Below are 13,649 nucleotides of genomic sequence, written 5' to 3' on the forward strand. Positions count from 1 at the left end.
CAACAGTGTCGCAGTCAAACAGCCTAAATGGGCCTTTTGGAAAGCTCAGCTGAGCTAATTTTTTTACAGGTGACGAGTTCTGTGATTACTCTAACGAGTAGGACAGGTGCGGTGAACACCTGATTTGCTTTCTGCACAAAAATGCATTCCAAAAATGTAATGAGTGCACCATTTCAAATTATTCTAATTCATTGAACAGCACCTGTATACTGCCATCTTTTAGGCAGTTGTTTTATCATGTGTCTGTTAAAAGTGTGAGCTGAAAATCACATTGTTTTGACCAATTTTTGTCCATTTTGCTGTGTGTTTTTCAAAGTTGTCTTTGTTTTATTCTAATCATGTGCTCCAAAGTTGTTTTTCTGTGCACTGTACTGTACAAAATGTGCAATAAAGATGTAAATCTCCTTCCAATGCAACAGTTGTTTGTCTGCTTTGTCACATCAGTGTACTTTCAGACCAATAGCGTTTTTAACTTTTCCTCAATTACTAAATAGACTGAAATAAAAATTGCTAAATTAATGGAAAACATTTGCCTGTCTGAGATAAATGCTCATGTTGAGCTTGGTGTGTCTTGGCCGGTGTTCATTTAACTGTACTTTGATAGTGAACAGAATAAGCATCATCAGTGTGTTACTGTACTGATGGTTCACACTGTAAATGATTCAGATGATTTCAGCTTAATCTAGAAAGTAACCAGGTCTCATAGAAAACATTCAGTCAGTCTTTTGAACACCTCTCCTGCTGGTGGCGCTACAGGTGAAGTCAATACTCCGCCGACCACCAACAGACAGATGGACATTGCCATCCATGGAGCCACGTCACAGCATGTCAGCCAAAAACTGACAGCTAGGGTGTTGAGGTGCTCTAAGCTGCACATACTACCAGCAAGTCAGTCAATGACAGTGTGCCTCTGTGGAAATGTTATTCATACATAATGATGTGCATACTGAATATATGTAATGTATATAATGTATATATTCATTAAAAGTTTCCCATTAGAGCTGGCGTATTAGGCTCTCAGTCACAGCGTAGGAAGGTGTTGCTGGAAGCTCGTTGCACACCGTTGTTTTTGTTTGATGTAGTTTATTTGCACTGATAAATGATGACTGCATGTACTTGGATTTTTATCCATTTTGATTGACCGAATCCAAAGTCAGACAACATGAATTCATTATTTGCAATCCAGGAATACAGATAAATATTTCAAGGCGATAAAAAATTGAACGAGCCTGCACGGAATGAATGTTTTATTTCAAAAACTGGATCAAGAAGTATACATCATACAATCAAGAGACAACCACACTAGTATGCCTATAGCACATGACTATATATGTGTGTATTAAGGTTTCTTAGCAATATCTGCTTTTGTGCTACAAGATACTGTAAGTCCTTCAGTGTAAAAGCAAAGCCAGTGGCTTGTGAACCTGTTTTTGTTTCAGTAAACATGGTGGTCATGCTCCAGAGCTGCAATAATGCAAAGAGTTCAGCTTCACTTAAAATAGATTTTCACAACCGATTATTTGTCACGTTGGCCTGAAAAAACTCCAAACGTTTTAGGGGATCTGATATTTTTCTCACTGGAACCAGAGAGCAGGGTCTCCTATGCTGATGAGCAAATTTAAGGCAACAAACCAGCATCAACAATCATCTTTCCTTTCTATTTACAGTGCAGTCATGTGGATTGTGACAGTTTATAGTTCACCATTGCTTGGTGTATTTATAAAGAATGGACTACTTTCTCAGTTCAGATAGACAAAGTCAGTGGAGGAGAGAGGACTCTGGTGGGATTCAGTCCAAGACCAGCAGAGGGGCGAACAGTCCCAGAGGAACGGAGGGGGGGTGGGGGGCTTCAAAAAGAAGCTTTCTGATTGTCGACAGATCAGCTGCTATCACAGAAGCCTGCAGTGGAAAAGAGAGAAAATATGTTGCTTACTACAAAATACCATATGAGCATGAAAGCACAAACACATGATTGCTAAAATCTTGTATCTTATTATCTTAAAAATATGCTAAAAGTATAGCAGCTGTAACAATACTGGTCATACTTAGGATTTACTACTAAAAGATATAAAGTCCATCTTATCAGCTCATCAAGTTAGACAGAGATCACGAGGACTTACACAACTCAGTCAATCATTCACCTGGTGTCTCACACTTATCGAATGACACTGACTGACCAAAGGCACCGATCAATAAACCACTGCATAAACACATGAGCTCAACTCACCAGTGTGTGCCACGCGTCTGTATTTGCCCAGCAGACACAGTTCAAGCTTCTTCTGGTTGACAGCGTGCTGGTCCTCCGTCCTCAGACCGGCCGGATGACGGGAGAATATGAAGGAGTAGCTGTCCAGGCAAGTGCCATCCTCGTCGACTACTCTGCAGGAGTAGTGGACGGCGTAGTTATCGTAGTCAGTGTCGATGACCCAGTGCTCATCATCTGAGAAAGGGAAGGGTGTGACAGCTTTTACCAACCATCCTCTGATGATTTGTTGAACAAACTCTCATGAAATGCACAATACACAAGGTCTTTATGTCTCGGAGTTGCTTGGATGCTTCCATATGGTAGTATTTGTTTGCTCACAAGATGCAGCTATTTCAGTTCAAACTGGGGTAGGGATGTGTGAACTTGTCATTTGTAGACACGTGCAGAAGTACACAAAAAACATGTGTGTGTGTTTTTGGCTGACTCTCATGTTATCCCACCATCGCTGACTGATGACAGACTTTGAGCTTAGAGAAGATGTGACTATCTCTCTCTCATATTGATTATTTTCTGTTTAAAGTGGACTCCATCCACCGTTTATACAAACACTACGCTGGGAGTTACAAAGGCGTCCCTTGGTGGCATAATCAAGTCAACAGCTGACGCGATAATATGGATAATAATCCAGTTAAAAGCACAGCAGTCTGTGTCGAGGTCACAGAGAACCAAGTGCTGCAGTTGAAGATTAAATTAAATCAAACAGTTGTCTGAAGGTCAAAATACTCCCTGTCACAAGTTGCCTGGTCATACATTCACTGAAACTGTTGTTGTGCCCAGAAACCAACAGATTCCAGTCAGATATTCAAATGAGTTCCTCTTAATGTTCAGGAGCACGTGTCCCACCACTCACCTCCAGTCTGCAGGTATGACGCTGCTCCCCAGTACTTCATCCTGAACTTGGCAGGGTCAGTGCTTTCATGAAAGGTGGCCAACATGTCGGCACACAATTCCCAATTGCTGGAGGTCAAAGAGGGAGGAGGACATTGTGAAAGATATGAGACAAAATGGAGGCGATGCAGAGGAGGGAAAGCATACTGGTTTCAGCATGGTAAACACTTCAGAAGAAAGAAGAGAGCTCACTTGAGGATGATGACTCTGCCCTTAGCAGTGGCAGTCATTGTACCATCTTCTGCCACATGAAACTGGGCCACGACGTTGTCAATTAAGAACAAACCCTCTGGGTCCTTCTTTGCTACGGCATACCATGTCCCTGCGTACTATGAGAAAGAAATCCACCTGTAAGGCCACTTCACACCGCCACGTTTTTCATTAAAAGTTAAAACCCAGAATAGTTCAAGTGAAAGCAGGGATACAGAGGCTACAGAGGAAATTAGATGTAAGAAATCCAAGATCTGCAGTTAAATTTACACAGTTTAATTTTAAAGAAAAGTGATGTTGGATAATACAAAGCGGATGTGAATATGATCTTAGAAGTTAAGAACTTAACTATAACAGTTATACTTTCAACTCACCCTGGTCCTGTCAAAGTTCTGCATGACCTGGATGTTGGCCACCTGGCAGTCCTGTGCCCAGGACAAAGCCACGAGACAGAGGGCCACAACGTACCGCAGCATTCTGCCTCAGAGGAAAGAAAATGGACAGAAACAAAGACAAGTGGTTGGTTAGGGACAGTTTGAGAGAAGGAGGCACAGCAGGGGACAGCGACTCTTTCGTCAGCCACATTGCCAGCACATTTCCATTCAAGTCCTCAAGTCAAGCGAAGTGTAATAAGAGTCCACAAAATGTTTCCCTATGTGCTACAAACTATTTGTCACAAATAACCCCACTTTGAGCAAAGGAATCCAAATGATTTAAAGAAAAAGGATATTTTGCAGCAGCACCAATCATTCACTTAGTAAAAACACAGCTCCACTGACGATGCATACCTGGTTATCAAAATGTGGACAGCTCACAGAGATCCTCTCCTTTCCTGTCAGTTTGTGGCCTTATATACAGTTGGCGAGTATTGCACAATGACTTCTGGAGATCTGACCCTCCCCTGCTCTCCCCATTTCTAGCTTGCCTTCCATTGGACAAACATTTACATAACTGCAGGACCCAGTCCTATTGATTTGTGTGTTATGCACATTTGGCCGGCCGCCCCTCCATACCCCCTCCCCAAAAATGTGCTTTCCTGTCAGAACTGTTGAGGAGCTCTTGGGCTTATGAAAGCAACCACCAGCAAAGCCAAGACCATCTGGAACGAGCTATACGGTGCATGTGTAGATACAAACACATTTAGACACGCACGCTGAGAACACAAAGTAGCGAGTGGTTGTTTTTGCAAGAAGTTACAGCTTTAGTGTTGCAAATCTGAGTGGAATGTTTTTGAGTGCATGGCCTGCGCTCCCTCTAGATTGCACTAGATGCATGTTTCAGCCCTTTCTCCTCTCTTATTACTAGAATATACTAAAATAAAACGTCCTAAATTAAGTTTGCACGCTTCCATGTTATTGCATCAGATATTGACTTCATGATGCTGTCAGGGGACTCCGTTGTAACTAGCAGCACTGTGTTTGTATAAACAGCAGACAGGGTACTCAAGTCCACTCGCAGCAGAAATTAATCAATGTGAAAGAGAGATAATCATCACTTTTGTCTCAGCACAAAGTCTGCAGTTCCAAACACCACATGGTGACGATGGAATAATGCGATCTCATCAGTGAAATCTACCCCGGCCTCTCTGAGCATTGTTGTCATTTAAGGGATCAATCAGGGATTAATCGTGGATTTTTATGATGGTGTTTGTAGCACTGGTGAAAGTAGTGTGCACTGTGTTCCTGTGACTACTGAGCTTAAGCTGATGTAATCTCATACACAAGAACCTCTTTCTTTCCTAGTTAAAAAAACATGCTGTTTTCCCAAACACCAGGGTCAAACTACTTGTGTCAGTTTTATTCCGGTGTTACCATGTGCATCACTCACAGTACAAGCAAGCTATGAGAAATAACTAAAGTACTCTGTAACACAAGTCTGCGTTTCATCGGACTTAAATTTACTGTGGCAGAATGTTATAAATGGATGCTGTTGTTTTGCACTGAGATCATGTAACCGGCCCTCTGAGGGCTCGGTTGAATAAAAGAGCACAGCACTGCCAAACATCTGCAGCTTGCATAACCACGGGCCTGGCCAGTCGAAAACAGCGCAATCAGTCATTTTCAGCAGAAATAATAGCGGCTGGAATTTGGCCAGAGGCCGCGCAACATTTCATAATCGTAAAAATTGGCCAAGAATCGATGTATGTTTCACTGGTTTGTGCATGCGTTGAATGTTTTGGGGCAGTATAGTGGTAAATGATATGTCAGGCTTAAAGCAGGAGTCAGATTCTTGTTTTGCTGGGGTGTAAAACTCACTCGAAATCCCAAATGATTCCCTACAAAATTGAGATTTGGGCAAAAGGTGGCTGAATGCACTGCTTCCATCTGGGGTTCTGAGCTTTAAAGAGGGCAATTTAGTCAAAGTAAGTACTTAGTCCACAAACCCAATATAATGCAATCCAATCAGACAACACCGCCGGCCTGAAGTGCCAAAGAGCTGAATCAACGCTGTCAACAAAGATGGTATTGCTGCAGGGTGATTGGATTGAAATGGATTGTGCTGGTGTAGTTTATAAACTGGTAATTACTTGATTTATTACATCACTTGAGGCATTTTTACCAGCTGATTAGTTTTAATTTAATGTAACAGAAGAGCTGTAACTTAGGCAAAGTTTGGGAACTTTTCTGTTGTCTAAAGCGAGACTGTGCACCTGTGCAAGACCAAATGTCACGTTGTTCCTCTTAGAAATGAAAAGTTGAATTCTTAAGCAGTAAAGTTTAGTAAAGTGCTCAGTTCGATGCACTTGTATGTTTTGGTGATACAGCTCCTCGTGGTCTAGTATGACCAGAAGCGTATGGTGGCTAATGTTAGCTAATGCTAGCAAACTACAGTTTTCTGCAGTCGATTCCCCTGAATGACAGCGTCTTTAAAGCAACTGACTAAACTGAATTTTGGAAAACGAAGAGAAATCCAAGATGCCGTCATCCTGTGATTTCTCCTTGAGGCCACAGGGGCCACTGTTGAGTAAAAGTTACATCGTCTCAATTTAACAGGTGCCCAAAACACACAAAATGAATAAAAATCCCTTTTTTTGAGTACATACATTTGATAAAAACTGACACAATCACAAAAATACTTCTTAGAAAGACATCATTGATCAATCACTGCAATTGACTATCAGGAATATTTCCTTATTCATCATGGTCGTCATCACATTTGGCTGCCTCATCCGTCTGTCCTCGTCCGACCAGTTTCCCCCACCGTGCAATGGGCTGCTCTTATCTATTTCCACGCCACCTCACATCCACACACCCACACACACCTTTTGTAGTTCTCCCTTGATAAGCTTGCCTTAATCCACACGGCAAAAAATAGTGGAGAACTCCTTGTCTTCCCAGCCTGCCAACAGCTAACCAGACAGTGCACTTAGTTAATAATAGCCAGCCATCTTTGTTTAGGGCCTTGTTCTCAGACATCCAGGTCTCACTAATTGGCCAATTTCCAGTTCTCGGACTGATACCTCCACGATGATGGTGGTTTAATTAGAGCGCACAGGTAGGCCCTACACATTTAGAGCATTAGATTGGCGACCATTATGGCTCGGAGCACCATCACTGCCAGCAGCAGACACTATTTAGGTACTTCCTCTGCCGCAGCAACAACAACAAGGATAGAACAGTGGTAATGTAGGGTTGGCTCACTTGGAGGTTATTTGAGGCTGGGAAAGCTGATATCATGTCCCTTTAAATACATTTAAAAACAGGGATGACACATTAATGGAACTGCTTAACTGGAACAGTAGGCTGGTGTGAATCACCGGCTTCCAGAAAACTGAAGCAGCTCTGTTCAGCAAACATTGAAGGGACCTGAGCTTCCACAGCTCCAACTCAGCAGGCGGTGTTTGGACCAAGTGCATTTAAGGTGTCCTGGTGTGTGTTTCAGGCATAGGGGATAAGGGGACTTGTGAAACCCCCCTGGACCAATGAGGCAGGACAGCTGTTGGTCTTTTGGTCATTTCCCCACGGTCCTGATCCCATCCTTTCCTCATGCGGCCCCACGCATCCCACCTGGCATCTGATCTGAGAGCAGCCTCGCTCCCAGCCTCCTCCGCCCTCAGATGGGGAGGATAGCCCGATATAAAATGATCAGCGTGGGGATTTGCGGGTTAAGGACGCTTAGGACAGGGGTTTTAATGTGGTGACGTCACATTAATTAGCGGCCACTTTGATCCTTTCAGCCTCTAAGCCTCACTCCTGTCCTGTCCATCGGAGGACACGGGATGTGTTAGAGACTCCCTCGGGGACCGCGGAGGAGGATGCACAAACGGATGCTACTGATCCAAACGACCCTGTAGGCCACGGCACCGCTCCGCTCTGCGTTCCTACACGTCCCTGCAAGGTGATGCTTCTGTGAAACAGACAACGGGACCACACACAGAAAAACAACAGTTCATCAGTTCAAAATGGCAGACAAGGACAGCGTGGAGAAATACCTGGAGAACAACCCGCAGTTCGCCAAAGAATACTTTGATAAGAAGGTGCGCGCGGAGGCCCTGTCCGCCGCCTTTTCCGCGCAGGTCGACGTCAAAGACACCGCTTCCTTCAAGGATGTGAACTCTGTCCAGGAGGCCGCCATCATCTTCGAGCTGGTCCAGGAGCTCCAGAAACAGGGGCCGATGGAACAGTCCCTTCACAAAGTGTTGCAGAGGGTCGCCCTGATCTTGCAGGCCGACAGGGTCAGTTTTTACCTGTGCCGGGCCAGGAACGGAATACCTGAGCTGGCCACTTCCCTCTTTGACGTGACGCCAACGTCCAAGTACGAGGCCAACGTGGTCCATCCGCAGGCTGAGATTGTGTTCCCTCTCGACATGGGGATTGTCGGTTTCACCGCACAGTCCAAAAAGCCGCAAAACATTCCCGACGTATCAGCGGTGAGAGGCAGCGCAGTCCGCGCGCTCTGTAGGGCGCGCGCTTTCCTAGAAGGTTGTGTGTGCGTGACTGTGAAGCTGTCAAAAAAATTACGTTGAGATGAGAGTTTATTAGTAGAGGAAATTGCTTCTGTGGGCTTGGTGGGTGGTTAAAAAGAGCTGAACTGACTTTAATTCAGTGCTGTAAACTTAAATTTGTTGGCTGAAGGTCATTTGCTGGACTGAAGCTGCGCAAATAAGCCTCTAAAGAAGTCGTGGTTTCATTATAAATGTGCGCAGATTAGCAACATACCACCACCTATGTGATAAAATGCACAAAGTTTCTTTTGTCGTTACTTTGTTTTGTATCTCTGTATTTTTTAATGCCTAACATACATGATGAGGCTCTTGCAATATTTGCTTTGAAAATATCTTCAATTATTGTCATTGAAATATATCACTGATACAGAATTAGTGATCAAACATTGGGGAAAAGGTTTTATTTCGCGTTAAATGATCTATCATATCAAGTGTCACTTTTCGCATGCAACAAGATTTATGAAAACTCAGCAGATCCTTTTTTAAGATTATTGTCATGTGTTCAATTCAGTTGCATCGTCATCGGATTATCAAATCTGAAGAATCTGATGCTGCGCACGCCCACGTTGTGAACGCAGCCAAGTGCAGCCAATAATAGAATACTGATGATCAAATCATAGTTTATTTATTTAAAAGAGCACACCTGCCCTGTCTTTGAAAAATGTATCAGCGTTTGATACATTGTGAAAATGAATCTTTCATGCTGACGGACAGAAAACAACACTGACCTGCACAGGATGAAATGAAAAACTGTGAATGTGTTGTGTGTCAGTGATGTTGGTTTTTTTTTTTTTGGTTTTTTTTTTTTTTTTTTTTTTTTTTTATCCAACCTTTGTTTTCTGCCAAACATGAACTTTTTTTCCCCCCTCTCTCTCTCTCAATGCAGAATAAAAAGTTCTGTGACTTTGTGGACAAACAGACTGGATACAAGACGAAATGCATGCTCACGTTCCCTCTGGTGGCTGAAAAAGAGTGCATTGGAGTCGTCATGGCACTAAACAAAATAGGAGCTGATACGTTCTCTGCAGAGGATGAGACGGTAAGAAGGCACACTTAAACGTGTCCGTTCACTCGTATCAGTAGTGATTTACAGAGTGAGCTGGATAAGGGTTGTGTTCTGGACACTGTCACGCATGGCAGACACAGACCGTCTCACACAGTAAAACTAAATCTGACCATTATGCTATCATTACAAAGTCTTCCTGGTCTTAAGCAGCTAAAATACACACTATTTTGCAAGAATTTTTCTGTTCCTGTCATAATTGCTTGTCTGCTACTTTAAAAAAAAAAAAAGGCTGCACTCTGCCATTTGAAATTTGCAACTAAATAAAGATTATTGCTGTAATTACATCTCATCAGTAGGGTGCAAAACACTCCCATTATGTCAGTGGGAGCCAATCAGACCTGACTGCCTTGCTGCGGTTGCTTTTGAGCATTCAACTTGGGGAAAAAAAAGGCATAATGATTTAACTGGGAATGTGTTATCTCTGTAGTCTGTATCAGAGAGCATTCACTCCTGTCTCTTATTATTCAGAGGCTATAAACTCACACTGAGGCACAGTTACAAAAAGATTGAACTGGGTCAGATGGAAATGATGTTTTTACAGGCTATTGAGTTTGATTCTCAGTTATACTGAAGCTGAAAAACAGAGAGTAAAGAGATCTAAGGAGAGGATTGGTGGAAATGATGGCCAGCCCAGGGCAAAGACTGTCACTGCTAGCATGCATTACAATGCCTGATATCTCTGCATTCTCTGTGCGAGGGACCCATAGACAGAGAGAGGACGATTGTTTGCACCTCTTTTTCTTTACATATTATCTCTGCTGGGTAAATATCTTGCATCCTCAAAATGTAAACTGCAGTATTTAAGTTGAACAGACTCATATTTACTTGATTTATCATCAAAAGATCTGGTAATGGCGAGTTTAATGGAAGATTTCTAACTATGAAATGTATTTCTCTGTGAATCCACATGCATAAGATGTGTAATATGTGTAAAGATGAGCCAAACATTGATTGAACCTTGTTTAAGTGAGCATTTACTGATGTCAGATCCTCATCTGTGAGCAGTTTTCTGAGGACGCACCCACCATATTTTTCCTTTTTCATTCACTTAATATGATAAATGGTATCTCTGCTGGGGGAAATGCAGCCTGTTTGTGCTCTGAAAAAGTTTAATCTACTGTTGTGTATAAATGAAACCTCTAATCTGATTTGGTCCTTAGCTCTTCCACAAGTACATGAACTTTGCTCAAGTCATCGCCCTGCAGCATTACACAGCCTACATGTTCAATGTGGAGTCCAGAAGGAGTCAGGTAAACCTCCCATTAGCTACCTGTTGGTCTAATGCACAATGAATGTGTGATGTGTCGCTAAACATTTAATTACCTGCACTCATGGCTTGCAGGTGCTGCTCTGGTCAGCCAGTAAAGTGTTTGAGGAGTTGACAGACATTGAGAGACAGTTCCACAAAGCGCTCTACACTGTAAGGACCTATCTGCAATGCGAGCGATACTCAGTGGGTCTGTTGGACATGACCAAAGAGAAGGTTGGTTTTGCAGAATAGATTCAATTTTACAGACAGGATTGAATAGCATTCATGGCTATGGGGATAAATAACTTAAAACTATTATCCTCTGTGTTTTTTCCCCCTGCAGGAATTCTATGATGAATGGCCGGTGAAACTGGGAGACGTGGAACCCTATAAAGGACCAAAAACGCCAGACGGCAGGGTAATAAACTCGTTTTTCTCCTCATTTATTCAGTTTTGTATTACTTTAAATCCTATTCTCTTCATCTTTTCTGTTGTCTAACTTTTCTATTGTCTCACTGAGTTAGAGGATGATCAATAATTTCTAACAGGCGTCTGCCTTTTGTGCAGGAAGTCATCTTTTACAAGATCATTGACTACCTCCTGGAAGCCAAAGAAGAAATCAAAGTCATACCGTGAGCAGCATTAGCTACAAATCAGACCAACACAGTACATTTCAAAATGCAGCATAAAAGCAGAACTGGTTCAGTGATGTATAGTATTATTGACGTTATGAAATGTCATTTCAAAATAAAAGTCCTAACTAATTTTTAGTAAGAATCTGATCTCACACTCCACAAATTAAGAAAATGTAAAGCTAAGAAAGTAGAGGCATCATATTCTGAAATTCATGAAGCATTCATGCTTGACTACTGACAATTCTGGGCTTTTCTGAGAGAGCCACCACTGTTTCACTTGTTTCTCAGGGAATAATTTGCTCTCTCCAGCTCACAGCACTATATGTTTCTCTTTTTCAGTGGTCCGCCTGCAGACCACTGGGCTCTGGTTAGCGGACTACCGACCTACGTGGCAGAGAATGGCTTTGTAAGTCTCTCGCAGCTGCTGCAGGGCACCTCATTACCAGAATCACTAAAATTATGACAGACTGAAAATGGAATCGGCACAGAGAAATGACATCTAACGCGGGCAAACTTACATTTTTGTGAAGGAAAGAAGCGAGTGGTATGTGGATTGCAGTACTTTGAATACCAGAGTTTAATGTTTTTCATGTTACTGCCTGCAGATTTGCAACATGATGAACGTGGCTGCAGATGATTTCTTCACCTTCCAGGTGAGGAGACGTTCACTGTCTATCCACATATAGGAATTGTGCACAGCCACCATGATGTCCCTCACTGATTTCACCTATGCACACAATAGAATACACATCTGTATCAGTTTTAATATATTCACACACATTAAGGCCGTAAATATCCTACTGTTTTGATGCCTGAATTCAAGGAGAGTGGAGCTTGGCTTTAAACCTGGGGATGTGTGGTCTAAATATTATATTTCACTGTCTCCCAGAAAGAGGCTGTGGATGAAACGGGTTTTGTCATCAAAAACGTCTTGTCGCTTCCCATTGTCAACAAAAAGGAAGAAATTGTGGGCATTGCCACTTTCTTCAACAGGAAAGATGGGAAACCGTTTGACGAGCATGATGAGCAGATCACTGAGGTCAGCAGCGTGCTCTCCTTTTATCTCCTGTCATACACTGTGTCATATCGTGGGATTTCGTGTCTGTCTGTGTGTAGACACACTCCGCACTGCAGGTTTCCTCCATGAAAGGAAAGATTTGTTCTGATTTTGGAGCCTGTTGCAGCATAACTGTGCATGTTAATGAAGAAGAGGTCCTAAAACGGCAGTAACTTTATAATGCTTTGAGATATTAAGAGTGCTGTAGATCCACCCATGTGTTAAGTGTGGGAAAGCATCTAGAAATATTTGCCACTCAGTGCATTCATTAGCTTAATTAATGACAGCAAATATTAGAAACACATCAGGGTGATATGACGGGTTTGCAGCTCTGGTGCTTCCTGTTTGGAGGTGTTTCCTCTCTCTCATTCTTCCTCACTCTCATCTGTATCAGGCCCTGACACAGTTCCTGGGCTGGTCGGTGCTGAACTGCGACACCTACGACAAGCTGAACCGTATGGAGCACAGGAAAGATATTGCCCAGGAGATGCTCATGTACCAGACCAGATGCACCAAAGATGAGATGCAGTCCATTCTGGTCAGTATCGACGTGCTTGTCCTCCACGTTTCCTTTCCCCTTTGATATTTCTCAGCATTTCCTCAACAGGCCACTCAAGCAGGAATTAAAGGCAGTCAGAGGTTAATCCACTGCAAATACTTTTTTGAGTAGCAGTCCTCCAATAGCAGCCATTAGGGGACTAATGAAAGGTCTGGTGGATCACTTATCCATTCTGCAACATTCTGGATGATGGCACTGTGGTGTACAAGGTTACAGCTTGCAGCACTTGTCTGAAGTGTTTTAAAACATTTTGCGTGTCCATGGGTTGAATGTAAATGCTGCTATAAGTGACTGTTCTCTCCTTTGTCACCAGAACACCAAAGAGAAGTTTGACGCAGAGCCTGAAGACTGCGACCAGAAAGAGATGTACAAACTATTGGTATGTTTTGTTTAAATCTTCAGGACACTTACATAAGATTATTACGCACTTGTCGAAGCACCAGCAAACCAAATAAATGTATGAATGAGAGAACTTTTTGGGACTATCTTGAGACATTGTAATCATGGCGTCGTCTGCTCTTCTCGAGTATTAAATCATTCATGGATGTCTTGTGTTTTTGTTCAGAAAGCAACCTGCCCGCCAGCTGACAATGTCAACGGAGAGAGTCTGTACCTGTTCTCCTTCAGCGACTTCCCCGTCACCGAGTTTGACCTCATCAAAGCCGGCATTCGCATGTTCTTTGAGCTCGGAGTTATTGAGAAGTTTAAAGTTCCAGCAGAGGTGAGTCATCTGAATGTAACTGGACGCTCTTAATGGTGCAGGTGGTGCAAATG

General features: G+C 42.8%; 2 protein-coding genes across 4 annotated transcripts in view; one reads left to right on the forward strand and one right to left on the reverse strand.

The window, feature by feature from the left end:
* The window catches only part of pde6c (phosphodiesterase 6C, cGMP-specific, cone, alpha prime), a 30,424-nt gene that overhangs the window by 11,283 nt on the left and 5,492 nt on the right, over positions 1-13,649 (forward strand). Inside the window, exons 1-12 of one of the 2 annotated variants that reach the window (XM_076759750.1) lie at positions 7,564-8,234; positions 9,196-9,348; positions 10,536-10,625; positions 10,718-10,858; positions 10,968-11,042; positions 11,192-11,256; positions 11,599-11,665; positions 11,865-11,912; positions 12,149-12,298; positions 12,711-12,854; positions 13,189-13,254; positions 13,441-13,596. In XM_076759750.1, coding sequence (XP_076615865.1) covers positions 7,767-8,234; positions 9,196-9,348; positions 10,536-10,625; positions 10,718-10,858; positions 10,968-11,042; positions 11,192-11,256; positions 11,599-11,665; positions 11,865-11,912; positions 12,149-12,298; positions 12,711-12,854; positions 13,189-13,254; positions 13,441-13,596 — 1,623 coding nt within the window. In that variant the 5' untranslated portion in view covers positions 7,564-7,766. Of the gene's footprint in view, positions 1-7,563; positions 8,235-9,195; positions 9,349-10,535; positions 10,626-10,717; positions 10,859-10,967; positions 11,043-11,191; positions 11,257-11,598; positions 11,666-11,864; positions 11,913-12,148; positions 12,299-12,710; positions 12,855-13,188; positions 13,255-13,440; positions 13,597-13,649 lie in introns of those variants that run through there. The other variant, XM_076759751.1, reaches the window with a different exon arrangement.
* Positions 1,235-8,281, reverse strand: rbp4 (retinol binding protein 4, plasma). 2 transcript variants are annotated; one of them, XM_076759752.1, is made up of 7 exons: positions 7,830-8,281; positions 7,096-7,711; positions 3,739-3,841; positions 3,347-3,483; positions 3,117-3,223; positions 2,228-2,440; positions 1,235-1,899 (listed from the first exon to the last, which is right to left on the reverse strand). In XM_076759752.1, the coding sequence occupies exons 2-7, from the start codon at positions 7,218-7,220 to the stop codon at positions 1,880-1,882; spliced, it is 705 nt and encodes a 234-aa protein (XP_076615867.1). In that variant the 5' UTR covers positions 7,221-7,711; positions 7,830-8,281; the 3' UTR covers positions 1,235-1,879. The 2 variants fall into 2 exon arrangements, with proteins under 2 accessions (XP_076615867.1, XP_076615868.1); XM_076759753.1 differs by lacking the exon at positions 7,830-8,281 and having other exon boundaries at positions 4,153-7,182.

The sequence above is a fragment of the Chaetodon auriga genome, chromosome 20 (genome assembly GCF_051107435.1).
Source record: "Chaetodon auriga isolate fChaAug3 chromosome 20, fChaAug3.hap1, whole genome shotgun sequence".
Lineage (NCBI taxonomy): Eukaryota > Metazoa > Chordata > Actinopteri > Chaetodontiformes > Chaetodontidae > Chaetodon > Chaetodon auriga.